The sequence below is a fragment of the Puntigrus tetrazona genome, chromosome 20 (assembly GCF_018831695.1).
Source record: "Puntigrus tetrazona isolate hp1 chromosome 20, ASM1883169v1, whole genome shotgun sequence".
Taxonomy (NCBI): Eukaryota; Metazoa; Chordata; class Actinopteri; order Cypriniformes; family Cyprinidae; genus Puntigrus; species Puntigrus tetrazona.
This window is the reverse complement of record NC_056718.1, coordinates 12,248,538-12,269,066: the sequence shown is the minus strand read 5'-3', so window position 1 is coordinate 12,269,066 and position 20,529 is coordinate 12,248,538. Positions and strand designations below refer to the sequence as shown.

General features: G+C 38.8%; 1 protein-coding gene across 1 annotated transcript in view; it reads left to right on the top strand.

The window, feature by feature from the left end:
- Window positions 1-20,529, top strand: part of mdn1 (midasin AAA ATPase 1) — a 38,512-nt gene that overhangs the window by 11,246 nt on the left and 6,737 nt on the right. Inside the window, exons 25-74 of the mRNA XM_043220527.1 lie at window positions 493-701; window positions 904-1,050; window positions 1,138-1,279; window positions 1,733-1,867; window positions 2,301-2,439; window positions 2,732-2,870; window positions 3,288-3,418; window positions 3,689-3,827; window positions 3,953-4,082; window positions 4,298-4,555; window positions 4,986-5,183; window positions 5,313-5,521; window positions 5,705-5,827; window positions 5,921-6,118; window positions 6,212-6,319; window positions 6,406-6,594; window positions 6,677-6,766; window positions 7,159-7,422; window positions 7,496-7,760; window positions 8,107-8,266; window positions 8,576-8,692; window positions 8,799-9,007; window positions 9,376-9,524; window positions 9,613-9,812; window positions 10,277-10,500; window positions 10,599-10,712; window positions 11,041-11,170; window positions 11,251-11,357; window positions 11,483-11,616; window positions 11,818-11,879; window positions 11,975-12,095; window positions 12,636-12,852; window positions 12,971-13,211; window positions 13,413-13,539; window positions 13,790-13,954; window positions 14,065-14,279; window positions 14,501-14,888; window positions 14,994-15,106; window positions 15,587-16,244; window positions 16,634-16,792; window positions 16,943-17,228; window positions 17,323-17,561; window positions 18,159-18,254; window positions 18,332-18,426; window positions 18,548-18,672; window positions 18,780-18,899; window positions 19,160-19,269; window positions 19,357-19,430; window positions 19,649-19,832; window positions 20,011-20,164. Of these exons, the coding sequence (XP_043076462.1) occupies window positions 493-701; window positions 904-1,050; window positions 1,138-1,279; window positions 1,733-1,867; window positions 2,301-2,439; window positions 2,732-2,870; window positions 3,288-3,418; window positions 3,689-3,827; window positions 3,953-4,082; window positions 4,298-4,555; window positions 4,986-5,183; window positions 5,313-5,521; window positions 5,705-5,827; window positions 5,921-6,118; window positions 6,212-6,319; window positions 6,406-6,594; window positions 6,677-6,766; window positions 7,159-7,422; window positions 7,496-7,760; window positions 8,107-8,266; window positions 8,576-8,692; window positions 8,799-9,007; window positions 9,376-9,524; window positions 9,613-9,812; window positions 10,277-10,500; window positions 10,599-10,712; window positions 11,041-11,170; window positions 11,251-11,357; window positions 11,483-11,616; window positions 11,818-11,879; window positions 11,975-12,095; window positions 12,636-12,852; window positions 12,971-13,211; window positions 13,413-13,539; window positions 13,790-13,954; window positions 14,065-14,279; window positions 14,501-14,888; window positions 14,994-15,106; window positions 15,587-16,244; window positions 16,634-16,792; window positions 16,943-17,228; window positions 17,323-17,561; window positions 18,159-18,254; window positions 18,332-18,426; window positions 18,548-18,672; window positions 18,780-18,899; window positions 19,160-19,269; window positions 19,357-19,430; window positions 19,649-19,832; window positions 20,011-20,164 (8,706 nt within the window). The remainder of the gene's footprint in view (window positions 1-492; window positions 702-903; window positions 1,051-1,137; window positions 1,280-1,732; window positions 1,868-2,300; window positions 2,440-2,731; window positions 2,871-3,287; window positions 3,419-3,688; window positions 3,828-3,952; window positions 4,083-4,297; window positions 4,556-4,985; window positions 5,184-5,312; window positions 5,522-5,704; window positions 5,828-5,920; window positions 6,119-6,211; window positions 6,320-6,405; window positions 6,595-6,676; window positions 6,767-7,158; window positions 7,423-7,495; window positions 7,761-8,106; window positions 8,267-8,575; window positions 8,693-8,798; window positions 9,008-9,375; window positions 9,525-9,612; window positions 9,813-10,276; window positions 10,501-10,598; window positions 10,713-11,040; window positions 11,171-11,250; window positions 11,358-11,482; window positions 11,617-11,817; window positions 11,880-11,974; window positions 12,096-12,635; window positions 12,853-12,970; window positions 13,212-13,412; window positions 13,540-13,789; window positions 13,955-14,064; window positions 14,280-14,500; window positions 14,889-14,993; window positions 15,107-15,586; window positions 16,245-16,633; window positions 16,793-16,942; window positions 17,229-17,322; window positions 17,562-18,158; window positions 18,255-18,331; window positions 18,427-18,547; window positions 18,673-18,779; window positions 18,900-19,159; window positions 19,270-19,356; window positions 19,431-19,648; window positions 19,833-20,010; window positions 20,165-20,529) is intronic.

Here is a 20,529-nt window from a genome sequence, read left to right as displayed (position 1 = left end):
TAACCGGGGAAGGAAAACATTACAATTAATAGGCCTCTCAATATTTTTAATAGATTGTGATCACGTTGCATACAGTTCCCGTCATATTAAAAACATTTCATGTAATAACACCCATTATATGGTACTTGCCTAAAAAGACGGCTTTATTAAGTGCATTACATAATAGATTAAACTAACATTAGGTTATCTAGGCTATAGCCCTTTCTCTTAATTTCTATTGTAAAAATAGATGTAAATGATACTACCTGCAGGTTATAGGCAAGGCTTAAATGCAACACTCAGAGGATCCTTTCTCTGTCCATCTACTCACAGGAGACTGAAGCAATTAAAGACCTTTGACTTATGCTAATGATATTAATAAAACTGAAGTATTCTCTGCCATATCAGATGCTATATAAGAGCATTGTCTCTCCTAATGCATAGTTCAGTGTTTGATTAAGTGCCATGTTTTTATCATGTGTTCATGTAAACAACATGTTTTTTCCCCTGAAGGCGTTTTGATTGATGCCATGCGGAAAGGTTATTGGATCATTCTAGATGAATTGAATCTTGCCCCCACCGATGTCCTCGAGGCCCTAAATAGATTGCTGGATGACAACCGGGAGCTTTTCATCGCCGAGACACAGGAAGTGGTCAAGGCCCACCCCAGATTCATGCTCTTTGCCACACAGAATCCTCCTGGGCTTTATGGGGGGAGAAAGGTCTCTTCAATACATTTTTAAAAAGACCAGTTTGTCAAGCAGTCCTGCCTATTGCCTCTAAACTGTAATATGCAACTAGCTTTGCTGATGTACTGCTTTTGATGTTACTATAGCTCAAGAATTTTAGCAAACTAAATTGTTCTATCTCTATCTCCTTTTGAGGTTTGACCCATGTGTTTATTTTTTTTTTTTGCGTGTGTAGGTTTTGTCTCGAGCGTTTAGGAACCGTTTTGTAGAGCTGCATTTTGATGAGCTGCCCAGTGTAGAGCTTGAAAACATTCTCCATCAGCGCTGCAGTTTGCCACCATCCTATTGCTCCAAACTCATCAAAGTCATGCAGAACTTGCAGGTGTGCACCTAATTTCATTGCATAAGAGTCTATTTTAAGAAGTTTCTGATTATATTTTCCAATATTGTGGTATTTTTTTTTTATCAGTCCTTGCGTAGAGGATCCAGTGTGTTTGCTGGGAAACATGGGTACATTACCCTAAGAGACCTGTTTCGCTGGGCTGAACGCTATAGGCTAAAAGAGCAGAATGACACCTCACGTGATTGGCTACAACATTTGGCTGATGATGGTAAAATCAATGACACTTTTGATCCCTTTGGAGTAAAAAAAACATTATTAAATGCCCACTATAGTTCAAAGATTGCACTTATTCAGTAGTGTAACCATAATATTGTGGAATTATATTATTATTATTATTAATTTTCAGCAGCAATTACTCCAGCCTTCAATATCACATGATCCTTCAGAAATCAATAATATGCACATTGAGTATTCAAGAAATCATACTTCTTGTCATTGATTGTGGTGTTCATACTTTTTGAGAATTCACTTTCACATTTATCTGAGGTAGAAATCTTTGGTAACAATGTAAAAGACTATTCTGTTACTTTTGATCTATTAGTGTCTTCTTGCTGCATGAAAACATTTTGATCAATGCATCTGTGATCAGATTTACTAATGTACTTTTGATGTAATATTTGTAAATTTTCAACTGTACTAATCATAGTGTTCACTCTTTTAGGCTACATGCTGTTGGCCGGTCGTGTGAGGAAACCAGAGGAAGCACTGACCATCCAAAACATTTTGGAGAAGCACTTTAAAAGGACTGTAAACCCAGATGCTCTTTTCTCTGAAGCTCAGGTCACCTCTCAGTTCAGTGAGTTTAAGCACAAACACAGTTTGACCACAGAGGCACACCGAATTCTGACATCAGGTCGATGACTTTCAATTACTAATGTTGTTCTCACTGTTTGTTCCATTGCATTATCACATAAACAAAAACCAGTAGTACAGCACAGTTTAATGACAGTCCCTTAATAAGGTATCTTATCAACCCTAACCACCAGTGTGTTCTTATATAATGCAGTTATTGAGTGTGAGTTTATCGATTGTATCATGTGATGTTTATTTCCATCTATGCAGATGATTTAAAATGGCTAAATAGGTTCCATGAAATGTTAAATTCTTGATTCTGATGCTTACCTAAATATCAGTTTGATTACCGCACTTTATAACTAATGGCCAGATTGATTGTTTTGGCTAGCTCAGATTGGTATATTGATGGTTGTTGATGGCTTGGCTCTTGGCAGGCCCTTTTGTGGACAGCATTGCGGGTGTCCCTGAAGAGTTCGGTCATGTGGTGTGGACCCAGGGCATGAGGAGACTGGCTGTGCTAGTGGGACGAGCCCTTCATTTTGGAGAGTCTGTTCTACTTGTTGGGGACACAGGGTAAGCTGTGATACAGTCCCTAGTTGAACCTCAGTGAGAGGGATTGAGAGGGGTTGAAAATCGATCGACTATATATATATATATATATATATATATATATATATATATATATATATATATATATATATATATATATATATATATAGTGGGTCACAAAAAGGTTGAAAATTACTTCACTGCTGTAATACCACCTGTTATAGAAAAATTTGCCTTTATAATCTTTTGGTAACTTAATTTATTAATCAAATAAAAGAGGCCATATTGGATTAAAAGTTCTTTCCCTTTACTGCAGCTGTGGTAAAACCACCATCTGCCAGCTGTTCGCTGCATTAGCTTGTCAGAAGTTTTTCTCTGTGAACTGCCATTTACATATGGAGACATCTGACTTTCTTGGTGGCCTACGACCTGTCCGGCACACAGGAACTCAACAGGTAATATTCACATTCCTTAAGATTATTTAGTTTAGAAAACTTTCATATCCAGTCCTACACTGGAAAAACATATTTTGGCTTGTTTTCAGCAAAAATATCTAGAAATTCTCGAATCAAGAATAATTTTCTAGACGAGTAAAAATTATAGTCTAAAAACATGTAAAACAAGCAAAATAGTCTGCAAATGGGATAAGCTAAATAATCTTATGTTATGTTTGATATTTTGCTTACCCCATTGGCAGATTTTTTTGCTTGTTCTCTTTTTTTTCTTTTTTTTTTTTTTTTGAAAGCGAGGCAATCATTTTTACTTGTCTAAAAAAATCGTTCTTTAAGAATTTCTAGAAAGTTATTATAGTATATAATTTATAGCTTATTCATCAATTATTGTTTTTTTTTTATGAATTTATTATGTTTCAGGCTGATGCAGAGGATGGCCGTTTGTTTGAATGGCATGATGGACCGCTGGTGATGGCGATGAAACAGGACGGTGTGTTTCTAATGGATGAGATCTCACTGGCAGATGACTCTGTGCTGGAGAGACTCAACAGGTTAGAATTGACACTCGGTGTCCTCACATTGCCAGCTAAAATGGTTTAAATTTCACTTAAAAAAAGTTTTTAATTTAGTTTTGCTTTGAAAATTTGAAAACAGACCTGAAACTACTTTGCTTTGTTTCTTATGTAAGATTAATTGAAATTGTGCCACAAATGTGCAAGTTCTACCTCACATCAGGACAATGTTTTTACATTTGTACTTGAGTGTTTTTGGCTCACCTGATGGCTAAAGTGATCATGTGCCTGTCTGTGTGTCCTGTACAGCGTGTTGGAGACTGAAAAATCATTGGTGCTGGCGGAGAAAGGCGGCGGAGATGATGACGATGTTGAACTGATCCTCGCCGGGAAGAAGTTCCGGCTTGTCGCCACCATGAACCCTGGAGGTGATTTTGGAAAGAAAGAGGTCAGTACATGGAATATAAGCATGGCTGAGGAACATTATGTTGATGTTATTCTTTGAATAAGTGGGTTGTGTTTGCATGGCTGAAAAAAGCAACCATTGGCACTGATGTGTTTGCACATGTACAGCTGTCTCCAGCACTCAGGAACAGGTTCACAGAGATTTGGTGCCCTCAGAGCAATGGTCGTAATGATTTAATTCAGATCATCCAGCACAATCTGAGGCCTGGACTTTCTCTGGACCAGCATGATCACCAAGGTGAGTCGCTCTGCAAAAAATAATCAATTATAAAAAGCCTTTTTTCACAGCCATTAAAGTACTTGAATATAATTGGATTCAGTCAATAATAATCTGGATGCAGTCAATAGCGTTGTATAATTACTACTAAACTACATAGATGTTTGTTGTCCCTGGCAATCAATTTTCTACTCTGTTGTACACTTATCATTGCGCTTCCTCTTTTCCAATTTCAGGGAAAGACATAGCTGAGCTCATGCTGGACTTCATCGACTGGCTGACCAATCAGGAGTTCGGACGACAGTGTATTCTTAGCGTGCGAGACATTCTGTCATGGGTGAACTTCATGAACACTGTATGTGAGCGGGACGAGGACGGCTTCATGACCATGGGGGAGCTGGAGGAGGAGGAGCCAGAATGGGAACTGAGATTGGACACTGTAACAGCCTTTATTCATGCGGCCTGCCTTGTGTATGTGGATGGAATCGGCTCAGGTGGGAGAAAAGCGAGTGCAAACAGCATTTTTTATGTTTTTGCACTCATTTATCCCCTAAAATGAATGTAACTAGTCTTAACGTGATCTTTTTAGAAATCATCTGGATGCTTATTTGGTGCTAAAAAAATTAGTTTTGATTAATATTGAATGAAAACTGTTGTGCTGCTTAATTTATTTTTGGAAACTATTTTACTTTTTTCTATTTACAAGACAACATTTTTTGTAACATTCTAAATGTCCAAATGCTTGTTTATTAGAAGTATTCATTTAATAAAAAAAAGAAAAAAAGAAAAGGAAATCCTACTTACCCAAAACTTCAAACAATAGTTTATGTATTTCATTTTAGAGATCTAACATTCCTTAACCTTACTATTTAAGAAAATATAAATCCTTCTTGATGGCCTAATTATTTTTCTTCATGGTACCAGGAACCACAGTTTCGGCAGCAGAGAATGCCCTGGTGGCAAGGAAATTGAGTATGGAATACCTTGAGATGAGACTGAGCAGAATTACTGAGATCGATGAAGAGATGCAGGATGCGCTCCGAGTCTACGACACTAGTGTCCCCCGAGAGCCCCAGTGGGGTGAAGACTTCTTTGCCATTGACCCCTTTCACATCGCTGCAGGTAAGGAATCTACCAATATGTAAAAGTACATATAATAAAGCTGGGGGGTGTTAGCAATTATTGTTATCAAATATTTTCTCAGATTGTATTCAGGTTCTGTTTGCTACATATACTCTGATCCACCCACAGGTCCTGAGAGTGAGGGCAGGAGTCTATCGGACTACGCTTTGAGCGCGGGCACCACTGCAATGAATGCTCAGAGGATATTACGTGCACTGAAGCTTCAGAGACCCATACTTCTCGAGGGCTCACCTGGAGTGGGCAAAACCAGCCTGGTCGCTGCCCTTGCCAAGGCCTCTGGGAACCATCTTGTCAGGATCAACCTGTCTGAACAAACTGTATGTCACTTTGCTTTAGCGTTGCACTGTAGAACACAGTCTGAATGATATTTGATAACTCTACCAATGCAATTACAACCTTTATCGACAGATGGGAAAAAGGCACCAATGTTATAGAAATCTCTAGGGGATTGTGTATTATTTAGTGTTTTTAATACATTATGCTTTGTCCTCTCTGCACAGGATGTTACTGATCTGTTTGGGACAGACCTGCCGGTGGAAGGTGGGAAAGGAGGAGAGTTTGCATGGCGTGACGGTCCTTTCCTTGCTGGGCTAAAGGCTGGGCATTGGATCGTCCTAGATGAGGTAACACTACAAAATCGGTAACACTAAAATATAATTCTTTATATGAGTTGAAAAAATGTATTGAGTCTGTTTTTCTTCCTCTTACCTCTACAGCTGAATCTGGCCTCTCAGTCAGTTCTGGAAGGTCTGAATGCTTGCTTTGACCATCGTGCTGAGATCTACATTCCTGAGCTGGGCATGCGCTTCCACGTTCAGCAGGAGAAGACCAAGATTTTTGGCTGCCAAAACCCTTTCACACAGGGAGGAGGACGCAAAGGCCTTCCCAAGTCCTTCCTTAACAGATTCACTCAGGTAAGATTGAATCATTTTACATTTTCTGTATGTTTTCTCTGCATACAGTTAGATTGAGGATATGGTTCTGTTTTCTGTATTTTCCTGATTCAGGTTTATGTGGATGCCTTAACCAATGAAGACATGCAGTTCATTGGTGACTCCATCTTTCCTAATATTGACAACGTGATCATTTCAAAAATGGTGCAGTTTAGTAACCGGGTAAGTAGACGAACTTCACTAGTGTTTTTCTGTTGCTTTTTTAATTAATCTTGATCTTGACTCCATGTATCTTGTTTTTACCTAAGCTCGTCCAAGAGGTGACTGTTGAGAGGAAATGGGGCCAGAGAGGAGGACCATGGGAGTTTAATCTTCGTGACCTCTTCCGTTGGTGCCAGCTGATGCAGACAGACCAATCACCAGGCTTCTTCAACCCTGGCCAGCATGTAGGACTTGTGTATGCAGACCGCATGAGGACTGAGGCAGACAAGGCACAGGTAGCAACACTAATTTAATTTAAATACCATTCATCAATCATAACCTGGAGATACTGACCAGTGAAACATGTTCTATCCTCAGGTGTTAGCAGTTTTTAGGAAGGTGTTTGGAGAAGACTTTGAACCTTACTTGGGCTCCAGACAGTTCCATATCACTCCGTTGAACCTGCAGGTTGGTCAGAACAATATAATGTAATATACAAATATTATTATTAAATGAATTATATTAAATTAATTATTAATTAATTAAATTATATTAAATATATAAATATTGTTTTTAATCATATCGTAATTTAATAATATTTTATTGTTTTTTTTTTTAATCATATGTGCATGTGCATACGTTCATAAATGCATAATAAAGATTATTCACACACACACATATTATGTACACAAAAACCTTTGTGGATGTAGCGAATCATTGCTCATAATATAATTATATAATATTTTAATGTTCTTAATTGTTTTTTATCCTTAATCTGTAATTTGATCTATATTAAACGTCTTTAGAAATGCAACATTGGTGTTTGATTTAATATTTCTCTCTGTTTCACACACATACAGTTGGGTTACTCAGTCCTGCAGCGTAGTGGAGGGGTACCTATTGCTTTGGATCCTCCTTTGTCAATTACCCATCATTCTTTGCGCCCTCTGGAAGCCCTGATGAAGTGTGTGGAGATGGGTTGGATGGTCATACTGGTGGGTCCCACTGCGAGTGGAAAGAGCAGTCTAGTGCATCTGCTTGCGCTGTTAACAGGGCACAGACTGAGGGTCATGGCCATGAACAGTGCCATGGACACAACAGAGCTGTTGGGTGGCTTTGAGCAGGTCAGTTGAAAATGACGGGCAAGTTGAATATTTTACTAACGTGTGGTTATTAACATTGTAATTTTTTTTTTAGGTGGATATCATACGGCCGTGGCAGCAGGTCTTGGAGAGCATGGACTATGTGGTTGCCATGGTGACCAGACGAGGCCTGATGTCATTGGATGGGGCGGTGCAGGACACTGAGTTTTTGTTGAGCACGTGGAGCACTTTCCGCCGCTGGCTGAGAGAGGAGGGTCTGGATACCACAGAGGGCATGGTCACGTTTGAGGCTTTAAACAAACTGGAAGTCATTATTGTTCTGCTGCACAAACTCAACACTAAACTTAAAGTCTTAACAGGTAAAACACTACACCACATCAGGCAGTATATGTCTTCTATATGCCTTTTAAAATTTGGATTTCTGAGACATTTGGATTTGAATTTGAGTAAGAATGAGTTAGGAGAATGGGAATATGTTGATTTACTTTTAATATATTTATTTTTAGTACTAAATAATACATTTATCAAAATTAAAAAAATACATATAAATATAAAACATTTAAATGTTACTAGAAATTAGAAATGTAAAATTATTTAATGAAAATATAAAATAATTAAAATTAATAAAAAAATAAATAAATCCTTACTTTGAGCCATGTAATCCATTTAAAAGAGTGTCATGAAATCTCTGATTGTCTACTGCAGACATGTCAAAGTTGCAGATGGACTTCACTCTGCTGAAGGAGCGGTTGGCCCAGATGCAGGACGGCTGGACTCATGGTGGCTTTGAGTGGCTGGATGGGACATTAGTTCAGGCGCTGCAGGCTGGAGACTGGTTGCTCATGGACAACGTCAACTTCTGCAGGTCAGATGTTTGTAAACATGTTTTTTTATGCTTAAGGTGCTTTTTGGACATGCTTAGTAGAATTGTAGAAATGCACATTTTAATAAAAAATTATGACTTGTAGTCAAGACCGGTTTAATGAATTGGTTGAGTAAATGATTCAATGACACATTTATAACAGTGAAATAACACTCTTATCAACACTCATTACTGAAAACTTAAACATGGGTGACATTGGTTTTTGTGTTTTTAAATTATTTAGTTTATCCAAGTGTAAATTATGTATTGCAGTTTTACATGTAATAAAATAACTCTACTATGAACTTATAGCCCTTCAGTTTTGGATCGACTGAATGCCCTTCTGGAGCCTGGCGGGTCTTTAACCATTAATGAACGAGGGATCATTGATGGAACCACACCCACTATCACCCCCCACCCTAACTTCAGGTTAATCTTCAAGCGAAATCCCATCCTGCTGAACAGTTTTTAATGTGAAAGTACAGTTCTGTGAGACTCACTGCCTTTGTTCCCATTTGTCTTTTGTGATTTTCAGATTGTTCCTCACCATGGATGCCACACATGGGGAAATCTCTCGAGCCATGAGAAACCGCGGTGTTGAGATCTACATCCCTGGCGAGCATGAGGGAGTGTGCTGGGACACCCTGGATCTAAAGATGGTGTTACACACCCTGGGTGTGACGGGAGACTGCGTGTGTGATCTGCTGATCTCCATTCATTCAGAAATCAAGAACACGATATGGGGTGAGTCAGTGATTGAAACAAAACCTCTTGTTGTTAGTTTTTGCATGTTGTTGATGTTAATGTTTTATTTACATTTGGGGTTAAAAAAGTTTTTTTTTTTTTTTTTTTATAAATTGAGATTTTTGTTTAAAGGTTTTGGGTTAGTTTTTATTTTAATATTAAAACAATGTTGAAATGTTTTTGTCTGTGTTTTAATTTTTACATCCATTTTCATTTTAGCATAAGTTTAACAAATGAAAATTAGTTTTTAATGGTTTATTTTAGTAAACACAAAATATGGAAAAATTCTTATGGATTTATTATTTTTTTTATTTACTATAGATATTTAGATGTGTTTTAATGGGTATTCTCTCTTTAATGTCTTCTAGACTCACCCGCTTCATCCATGTCGTCCCTGCTCCATGCTGCGTCTCTGTTGTCTTGTCAGCTCCAGAGAGGAGTCGATCTGCCCAGTGCCCTTTTACAGGCCTGTGGAGAGGCTTATGCTTTCTGTCAACGCACTACTGCTAACCAGCAGGTACATGGATGTTTTTCCACAATTAAATAAAATATATGATGCCATAAAGTCATGACACATCAAACTTACCTCTCGCTTCCTGTCTCAGCTGGCTCAGGAAGTCATTGAGAAGCAGTTGGCGGTGCTGGACTCTGAGGACTGGGGCAGTGGGCTGCTGTGTGCGGGTGTGTGGCCAGACCGCATCCCTTCAGCCCTGCTGTGCACTGAGGACTCGTGTTTCTCCAGTGTCCAGAGAGACGGGCAGGTCCTCCTGTACTGCCTCAACACTCTCAGTATTTATGGAAAAAGGTCAGAACTATACTATACATTAATTTCTTTATGTCATTGTCGGCCACTGGTTGTTGTCATTGTGATTGTTATTCCCATGTAAAGTTTTTTTTGTAATTATTTTATTCTTTTTATTTATTTATTTTACTTCAGTTTTAGATTTTAGGTTATTTTTTCTGTTTAATTTTTTTGATTGTTTTATTCATTGTTTGATTATGTATTTTATAAATAGGTAGATAAAATAATTGAAACTGCAGTTATAAATTAATTATAACAATAAATTAATTTGTTCAATTTTATTTTTTAGTTTTTTTTGAACCATGAAAATTTCAGTTATTAGTTTAATTTTGTTTGATTATTCTATTTTATTATTATTATTACAGTTCACACAATTTTTATGTTTTTGTAAAAAAAGGAAAAAAAAACAAAAGTGGTAGGTATAATATTATATCATAGTTTATAGTACTAACATTTTACTGATTCAGGAATCGTCCACTGAGCCTGGTTGACCTGCAGAGGGCAATGCAGAGCGGTGCTGTGCTGGATGGGTTGCAGTTTTCCGGAGGTGGAGGACTGGACAGTGGAGCTAAGAATGCTCTTTGCCTCCTCCCGACAGCAGTTAAAATACTGACCGAAAGAGCTTCCCACAGTGACTGGGTCCTCAGAACCAGCTGGCTCTCCCACCTTACCAAATCATACAAACATGCAGGTATGCTGCATAGTAAAAAAAATATATAAATGTGTTTTTTAAAGTTTGTGTTGTCCTAGGATCACAATTTTGAGACTTGAGATCTCTTGTGCTTGCAGATGCAGCTCTGATGCAGTTGGAGGCAGGATGCACAGCGTTGAAAGCTGTATTCAGCAGCAAGCTCATCGGGAAAGGCAAATGTCTGGCAGAGCTCTTGCAACCACACAGCACAGGTGAATATATATTGTGTTCTTTCGTAGAAAATGACTTAAGTCTTAACTGTCTTTTCCTCTTAAATGTTTTTCTGCTGTGTGAATAAAGAAAAACCATATATGATATATGAGCTGACCAATTATTCAGTTCTAATAGATAAAATGAATTCCAAGCCTATATTATTTTCTTCAAAACGCTGTGTTTCTGAAGTCAATCACATTATTGAAGTTAAACGCATTGGGAGTGCATTCTCGATTTGTCTTTTAATATTTATTTATATAAAATACTCAAAATCATAATTCCAAAAAACATGACTTGTGCGGGTAATACATTTTGTTTCTTCACCAGATGACTACAGGATTTTGGTAGACATGCGCTGGAACAAGCAGTACTTGGACATTTTGGCCAACACCTGCAACTTTGAGGATGAGGAGCGATACATGGAATTCATGGAAGCATTGAACGCTGTTGCTAACAGGTAAATCCTTGTCATTTTTACTAAAAAATATTCCAGGTAAATGAAATGTGTCTAGAAACGAATGTCTCATGTTTTGAAAGAATCACATTGCTGATGGACCGAGAGGAGAGAGCAGCTATTAACAGCAGTGCTGGAAACAGTTCTCCTCATAACAGCGCGCTTAGGCTGGCCACTGCCTTCTCAAAAGGTACACAGACCCACCTTGTTAAAAATACACTTTTGATATTAAAAGACAATTTAGAATATATTTATCAGCATTTAATGAAAAAAAAAAACTGTGTTGCATTTCATTGTTCACATTGGGTTTAATAGGGACGGTGGACATAGGCCACCTGCCTCATCCAGTGCTGGTCCACCTTCGCTCGTTCTTTGACCTCTGGGATTCCTTCGTACTACAAGCTGTGCAGTTAGGCCAGCCCTACATCTCCGACCACCTCATGTTTGAGGTCAGAAGTTTACTCCACAGAACGTGTTCGTCATAGCCGAGCTGCTCTGTTCTGCAGTTGGTTTAAGGTGATGTGTGTGTGTGTGTGTGTGTGTGTGTCCAGATCCTGCAGCTGCTGCAGTGGAGGGATCGTTTCTGGCATGTGTGTAACTCTCTGTCCGCGGATACTCGGAGTGTGTGTGTGATGTCCTTGCACTGGCAGTGGGTGCACAAAAACCTCATTTTGCGGCTGCCTCAGCTTTTGATGGGGGATAGTGATTATGAGTGAGTCACAAAAATCCAAAATGTAATGCAAAAATCCATCATGTAATGTTCTCTGTGGTGTTTGTTGATATGTGTGTTGTGTATGTTCATGTCAGAGGCCAACAGGAGCTACACACAATCTCCACGGCCATCCAGAACACACTTTCCAGCTCTGTGGCTGTGGCTTCTGCTTTGAAGGGCATTCAGAAGACATTAGGAAAACCACTGCCATTTAAGGTTAGAACATATATCTTGAAATTAGCTAGTTGTATGTTACTGATTGAATAATGATTTACTAAAAAGCCTGTTGTACAAAAGTTTGGCATTGGTATGTATTTTTTGTTGTTGTTGTTGTTGTTTTTGAGAAGACTTTTATGCTTACCAAAGCTGTGTTTATTCGATAACGTGAAATATTACAATATAAATAGTTTTTAAATATATTTAGAAATATAATAATTTCTGTGATGGCAAAGCTGAATTTTCAGCAGCCATTAATCCTGTCTTCAGTGTGACGTAATCCTTCAGAAATCCTTGTAATATGCTGATATGGTGTGCTAGAAACTTATTGTCAGTTTCAAAAACAGTTATGCCTCTTCATATTTTTGTAGAAGTACAGTTTTTGTTTTTAAACTAATCCTTTATATCATTATTAATGTATTTACTGCCACTTTTGGTCAGTTTAATTAGTCCTGAATGAAATATAAGTTTTATAAGGTAAAAATAAAGAGAAAATAAGTCGTTCAAACAGAAGTCCTAGATGTCTTTTTTTCTGTGCAGCTGGAGGCAGTGGCTGAATGTGCAGCCCGTCTGCGAGTGCTCTGCAGGGCTTTGGATGTTAGGGACCTGCGGCTCGACAATAGCCTGGCATCACTGTGGAAACAAGAGGTGTCACGTCTCCGTGGTGTGGCCATGGGAATCGACTCCAAAGAAGCTCTACTGGAAGCTTGGGGTTTGGTGCTTCAGGCCAACATCTTGCTGGAGCCACAGAACTCAGGTAAACTAGCCACTTACATTTTGGGTCGTAATTTGTAGAAAAAGTAGGCATGAAGTGGTGTAGTGCTTGACCATACAACCAGCCAAAACCTAATGGATGTTGTTATTATTCGGTCCAGGGGTTCTGGAGAGACTTGTGAGCTGTGTGGATCAGCAGCAGGGTCACATGGCTTCCTGTGGCCTGCTGGACTCTCTTTCAGAAGATAATGAGGAAGAAGTTGTAGATAGTGCTGCCCCGGGTCGGGAAGTGTTACTGCAGCTGGCACGCAGGGCTCAACTGTGGCCTGCACTGGAGGAGTTGGCAGTCCTTAACCAAATGAAAGTCACCACAGACCTGCTGTACCTATCAGTGACACCGAGGTATGATTGATTCTCTACCAAATTATTTATATTATTTCATATTCTATAATATTATTTTTAATTTTTTTATTCTAATATTTATATTTTATTTTATTGAAGCTTTTTTTTTTAAATTGAGTAAACATTGGATGTTAGCACTATTTTTGCAAAGTAGGACCTTATATCACAAGACCGCTAATGAGCCTTTATTTTGGTCTACAGGAGCAGCAAAAAAGCAGAAGACGGTCTGCGCAGGTCATTCTGTAACCATCTGCGTTTCTGTATGCAGTCGACCCCCATGAATATCCGCCAGCTGCAGCCTCTCTGGTTCCTGCTCGGCACTGAGCGGGTCTGTCTAAACATTTTCATAATTTTTCTGGTGTTCTTCTGAATGATTGATTTATTGTTGAATTTACCATACAAACAACACAATGATTAATCTTAATATGTATTATCCAGACAATGCAAATAACCTCTGTTAAACATTACATTTAAAAATGATATTTATAAAGCATTCAAAACACATACTGCACTAAGGACTAATATTTTAACTTCAATTTTCATATCTGATAAGTTTTTTTTGTAATTTCCTCCCCCAGCCAGTGGAGGAGCTGCCCCTGGTGTGGTGTGAGCTGCTGTCTGAGACACTTGCAGCGTTATGGAGCAGCAGCGTGACCTCCGACCCTGACCGCTGGCTGAAGTGGAATCCGCTGAACCCTGAGGAGCACATGAACTCCAGATCACCGTTGGGACCATCTGATACGGTGTGTGTGTGTGTGTGTTTGTAGACAAAGAACTAAAAACTGTTTGTTTTTTTATTTGTATTTAACATTTAGAAATAACTTGCATCTTTATAAATAACCTTGATGTGAAGGGCCCTGGCATGCTGAGTCGTGCAGTGTGGTCCCGGTGCATGCTGGGAGTTCTGAGCAGCACTGATGCTGGCGGCCGATGGGATCCATCGGGGTCACACTTCTTGTCCTCATCACGTTTGACCCTGGGCGAGTGGAGAGAGAGAACAGGGCAGCTACAAGACCTGAGTGCAGTAATCTGGGATAATATGGCTATGTCTGAGCTTGCTGACTTCAGGTAGAGACACATATTACACCTTGTTAAGGAACACGTCATGTTAGCTATAACATTTTTTATAACAGTGTAGAAGTGTTATATATTTTGAAAATATTTATTTTAATATATAAAAATACATATATATTTTTTATTTTTGGGTAAATATTTAATATTTTATTGTCATTTCTATTGTGCAGTGATCAATTTTACACTTTCTTTCTCTCATTTCTCATTCTCTGTAGATTAACGGACTGTAGGTTGCAAGGACTTGTGTTGCGTAGACAACTGCAGTCTCTGTCTGAGCTGTTGTCTCCAGGTTTACAGGAAAGCTATGCCGAATCCTGTGACAGTCTAACTGAAGACCAGGACCCCATTTCTGCAGCCCAGGAGATTCAGATCGCCCTCAGAGAAGGCTTGCCTGAAAACCTGCTCCCAGAGGGCTTTCTAGATACCCTAGTGACATGCTTGACACAGTTTGCACATAACCGGGCTCAAGATTCGGTCCAACTTGCCCGATCTGGAGTTTTCTGGGTGAATATGGGTCTGCTGCAAATCCAAGTTTGGGCTCCACAAACAATTTTTGACCCTGCAGTAAAAAGAGCGTACAAACTCCGCTATGCACAAGAGGAGGTGAGACAAGCTTGCAAGTGGTCGCTTTTGTGAGATTTCTACATCAATCTTAGCCTTTCAACTGCATGCAAATCATCTCAAGATGACTTTCTTTTTGTCTCTCAGCTTTCTTTGCTACAGGAAGAGTGGAGAGGGCGGAGTCTGTCCTCACAGCTGCTCACAGGGGCGGAGCTTGAGGAGAGTAGCACAACTGACAACTTCCAGCATCCTCGCATCAGGTAATGAATATGATATGAGAGATTCCAGCTAATATCATTGGTTTTTATTAGTGCTAAACAACAGTTAATCTCCAATAGTGATTAATCACACCGTGTTATTCATTTATGTACAGCAATGAAAAACCGAAACCAAAAACACATTATCTATCATTATCTATGGAAACCTTATTGTAAAGTGTTACCTCAATATTAAATAGCAATACATAATTTTTTTTCATTTACATGCAACAGGACCAGATATAACTTTTTAAATCAAAATAATGTATAATTCCACAAAGCTGGAGCAAAGCATGGCGTTACGAGAGCATGAGCTGCTACTATACAAGCAAAAGCACATTCACTTTGGATTAATGGTTGCCCAGCACCAATATTGATATTAAATTGTTAATGGTCAAGTCCCCTAAATACCCTTTTTTCATACTTATTCAATTAAAGTGTAAAACTGTTGAATTCTGTTTTGTTGTTTGTGTGTGTTTGTAGGTACTTGTGGATCCGTATGCAGCAGGTGAAGGAGCAGATTTCTGAACTGAGTCGTAAACAAGCCTGCCGCCCTCCTGACGCCCAGTATGGTCGTCTGTATCAGGAACTTCAGCACTACCTGTGCAGTATCGGCCAGCCAGCTGCAGTGGGCGACCTGCTCTCCCACCTCCTGAAAGCCTTACAGGCCCCAAAATCAAGATTGGGAATTCAGGGGTTGTTGAAGGAGGAGGCCGTTTGGCAGGCTTCACAGCACCGCTTTGCCCAGCGGCTGGTCGAGGAGTACCCTCTCTATCCTGATGTGGTTGTACCCCTGCGGGCAGCAATTTTGCAAGTGCAGCATGGCATGCGACTTCTGGCATCTCAGGTGGCCTCGTCGGTGACTGCCCAACCGGGTCTGTCACGTCTCGTGTCCACTATGCTAGCTTTTCCAAGTCCAGCGGCATCCTCTGATCTGGCTTGTGCAGACTACCTGTGTTCAAGGGAATGCTTACACATGCTAAAGAGCCTTGGAAAGCAGCTGCCAGCAACAGAGGTCAGCCGCGTGATCCCAGACCATGCAGTTTTGTTGTTGAATTCGCTGCTGTACATACAGAGTCACACACTGAGTGCTGGGCATCTCAGTGCAGAGACGAAAAAACTCTTCAGACATGTTTGCCAGGTGAGATACGGAGTGCAAACATCCCAAATAATATTTTGAATTTAATTCCAATTAGATTTTTAATCTCAACTTTGTAATGCGGTGTCCTCTTATAATGAATATATGAATAATTAATTAAATAAATAATAAAAAAGACATCTGTATGGTAAATAAATGCATGAATTGCTTTTCATTTGTTATTTATGTGCTGTTTTAGTATTTATTAAAATGTTGTATTGCCTTTTATTTTTTCAGATTATAATTTTTATTTTATTTTATAATTTTTCCCATCTAAATCATGAAAACATTTATTTATTTATACACACACACAAATATATATAGTTTGTCATCAGACTTTTTAAAATAAACTTTAAACATTAATTTTATATTTTATCCACCATTTCTTTCAGGCTATAGTGAATGAATGGGATGAGCAGGAGAAGAGGCGAGAGAAAAGAGCAGATGGAAGCCAGTCTGTACCGCAGTCGCTCTCGACTACATGGGACAGGCCTTACAGAAGACCAGCAGGAAGAAAGAGAGTTCAGGCGCTCTTTCCGTCTTACCACAAGGTAAACATGGACTAAATTGGTAACATGCAAGTTTTTACGTAGGATTTATTTTATTTGCACACGTTTGCATATTTTGTTGCCCTTTCGATTGTTGTCAGATCAGTAAGAGTTTGTCTTTGGATCAATAATGTATTTGTAATTTTTCCACAGGATTTTGCTGATATTACTTCAGAACCTAGTCTTGATCAGCCAATAATCATAGAGGATGACGATGATGCAGATATGGAGGAGTCGTCTAGTGAGATGAGCAGCTTCCTCTTGGTCAGCAACATGAGCATAGTTGTTCAGATTCATCAGAGACTCTGTTTGTCATATGCTCAGTCACTGTGGTACCAACCCAATCCATCAACCAATCACAGCAAAGACCACATCAGTGCCCTGGTTTCATCATATCAAATCACAGCTCCATTGATAGCCCGCTTCTACCATCTAATGGGTATGCAAGTATTATTTTAATGCAAATCGGAAAACCTCAGCCCTAACATGTCCCCACTATCTCATCATTTCCTCTTTATCTCTTTCTTCCTCAGACTGTGAAGTGGACCCTAAGCTGATGGGCTCTCAGCTTCTCCTCAGCACTCTGCTCCAGAACACTGTGAGCGGTTCTGGAGGTCCAGCTGGACTGATTCTGCAGAGTGATGGGCCGTATGACTTCTACAGAGACCCCAATATGAGTCAGGCTCGGATCTGCCTGCCAGCATTGGAACAGCTGAGTAAAGCTGTGAGACAGCGCCTGAGCGACTGGCCCGAACACCCTGCACTGGTTCAGGTGAGTGAGGCTTTTACGGTCACTGTCATGGTAATGATACATTTCAGGTCTTTTGAAATTGGGTTGAAGGAACCCCCAAAGAACTTGATTGAAAAAATGTTACAAAATGTACACTAATTGTATTATAAAAAAGCTGCATTTATTTGACCCAAAATACAGCAATATTATAAATACAATTACAATTTTAAGTAAATGTTTTCTGAATGTTTTTTATTAGTTCAGTGCCTGTTTGCCAAGTAAAATCACTGAACACGTTTAAAAATTGAGTGGTTGTTTATTTTAGGCTATATATAAAAATTGGCTTGTTTTTAAATAACTGCTTTGAAATAATATGTATTGCCAGATATGCACATCTAACATTATTACTGAGTTAAAATGATAATAAAATTAATAAATATTTCTTTATATAGTACACATGGCTATTTAGTTGAAAATCTGTAGCTGCTTTTATTTTTAAGGAACAGATACATCTCACAAAGTTATAATCAATATTTGGCATCAAGTAGGGATATAACTTCTTTGAAGCTCAATTTGCTTTGAAGTGTGTTTAAAATTTAGGCTTTTCTCAAATGCCCTCTTTTGTATTTTGTTTCGCAGATCACCATAGTAATAGAGAGGATATTGGCGTTCAGTCTTTCCAGCCCTCTAGCAAAGTTCCTAAATGGTCTGGAGATCCTGCTCAGTAAAGCACAGGTAGGAATCAGCTCAATCACATTTGTACATAGTTTAGATTATCAGTTTGCAAGCAGTTCTTCTCTTTTTACTCAAAGGACTGGGAAAACAATGCTTGCCGAGCAGTGTCTCTTAGAAATGAGCTGGAAGCTATCACACAACTCATCATTCAGTGGAGAAAACTTGAGCTCAAGTAAGTAATGTAACGTTTTGTAAGTTATGTCTTAAACTAAAGGTGATTGATGAAGCTTGTTAAATTGTTTTAATCTGCTATAAAGTCATCTAATTGGTTTTATACTGCTGTATTTCTGCAGCTGCTGGTCGGGCAGCCTAGATAACGCACAGAAACGCCATGCTGAGAATTCAACCAAGCACTGGTTGTCCATTTACCAACTCATAGAGAGATACCTACAGGAGCAGAGGACGGACTCCAGACATGGTGACTAAGTGTACAATAAATTATTAATCAAAGTTGATCTGTCTGCATTGAATGACACTTTTCTTGTCCAATAGATGATGGTGTGGAGAATCTTTCTCTTTCGTCAGTCTCATCCACTTTGCAGGCCTTCATTGAAGGCTCCACTTTAGGAGAGTTTTCTGTTCGCTTGTCCATGCTGCTTGGTTTTCACTGCCACGTTCTGCTGGCTCCCAAACAGGAAGGACATGGTAAGAGACCTGGTTATAGCATATCCATAGGGACAGAGCAATACAGATATAATGTTTATAGAGTACAGTTTGCTTTATTTTGACTTCTGTGGTACTTTGTGTATTAGTGCTGCTGTGTGAAAGAAAGATCATTATTCAGGGTTGTGTTTCCATGCTCCATTAGCTCCTATGAGTCTATGATGTACTTAAGCTTACAAAGCTTTTTGGAAATGCAGCCTATGCCAAATACAATAATCAAAGTCTTCCTTTTCTCCTTAAAGATTCACTCTGCAGTTTGCTGTGGAATCTCTATAAATATTACACACAGTTTTCAGAGAGCGTCCAGGCCAAGATCACCCAGCTGAGGGCTCCTATAGAGAAAGAGCTCAAAGTAGGTGAAACCAAAACAAACAAGGCTACTGTCTGAATTTTGTCTCTTTTTATTGAGCTAATGTAATGTTTATCTTGATGCCTACAGGACTTTGTCAAAATCTCCAAGTGGAATGATGTCTCTTTTTGGTCCATCAAGCAGTCAGTGGAGAAGACACATAGGTGTGATTGACTAAAAGTTACAATGTCATTCAAAAGTTTCATTTTAAATGCATTAAAATGTTCATATAAATGTAGTCTCTGTGAGCATAATGTCTTATTTCAAAATCACCAAACATTTGAATGGTAGTCTCATTATTCATCAGCACGTTTAATAGATTTCAGCACTAGACTAGTTGTGTCTTAAAAAAATAAGGTTATGACATTGTGTCTGTGATCAGGACCCTCTTTAAGTTTGTGAAGAAGTTTGAGGCGGCGCTGAAGGAGCCATCTGCACCGTGTCTGGTGGAGCAAGGCAGCAGCAGCAGCATGGATGACGTGGATTCACAGCCTGAGGAAACTCCTCTGCACAGGGTTCATCGAGCACTGAGAGCTGCCCTGCCTGGAAAGGGCAGAGATTTGCAGGTAACATAACCTCAAGCTGAAATTTCAGCCCTTTTCGAACAATCTTTGAAACAATCTTTCAAACATCTTGAATTCTAGAGGATTTTCTGTTAAGGAATAACTCTGCTGTCCTCATCATGATCCTTATGGTGTTTCTTTTTGTTACAAAGTTGTATTTTAAACATTTTTAATGCATCAGGCTGATGGTCCAGAGGAACTCTCATCTGATAAAGAGCCTTCGTCCCTCCAAGCACGTCTGCCTGTCCTCACGAGGAAGATGAAAAAGTTATGTGTTCAACTGGTAAAGAAGACCTCTCTGCCTGAGCACTTAGAAGACCTTGATCAGTTCACAGGTAACACTGTTTGCCTTTTCTTTCTGTGTTTTTATTATTAAACTGGATTATTTTATGCTTAGCATTGGTATGTTTATAGCAATATCCCAAAAATATTGTATGGGTAAAACAAATTTGTCTTTTATAAAAAAAAAAAAATTGATTATTAAGAAAAGATCATGTTCCATTAAGATATTTTGTAATATCTAATCAAATCTGTAAATATATCAAAACGTATTAATATTCATTGCTTAGAACTTCATTTGCTCAACTTTTCAACTTTTCTCAATATTCAGATGTTTTTTTGCACTCAGATTCCAGATTTTTAAATAGTTGATTTTTAAATATCTCGACCAAATATTGCTATAACAAAACATGCATCAATG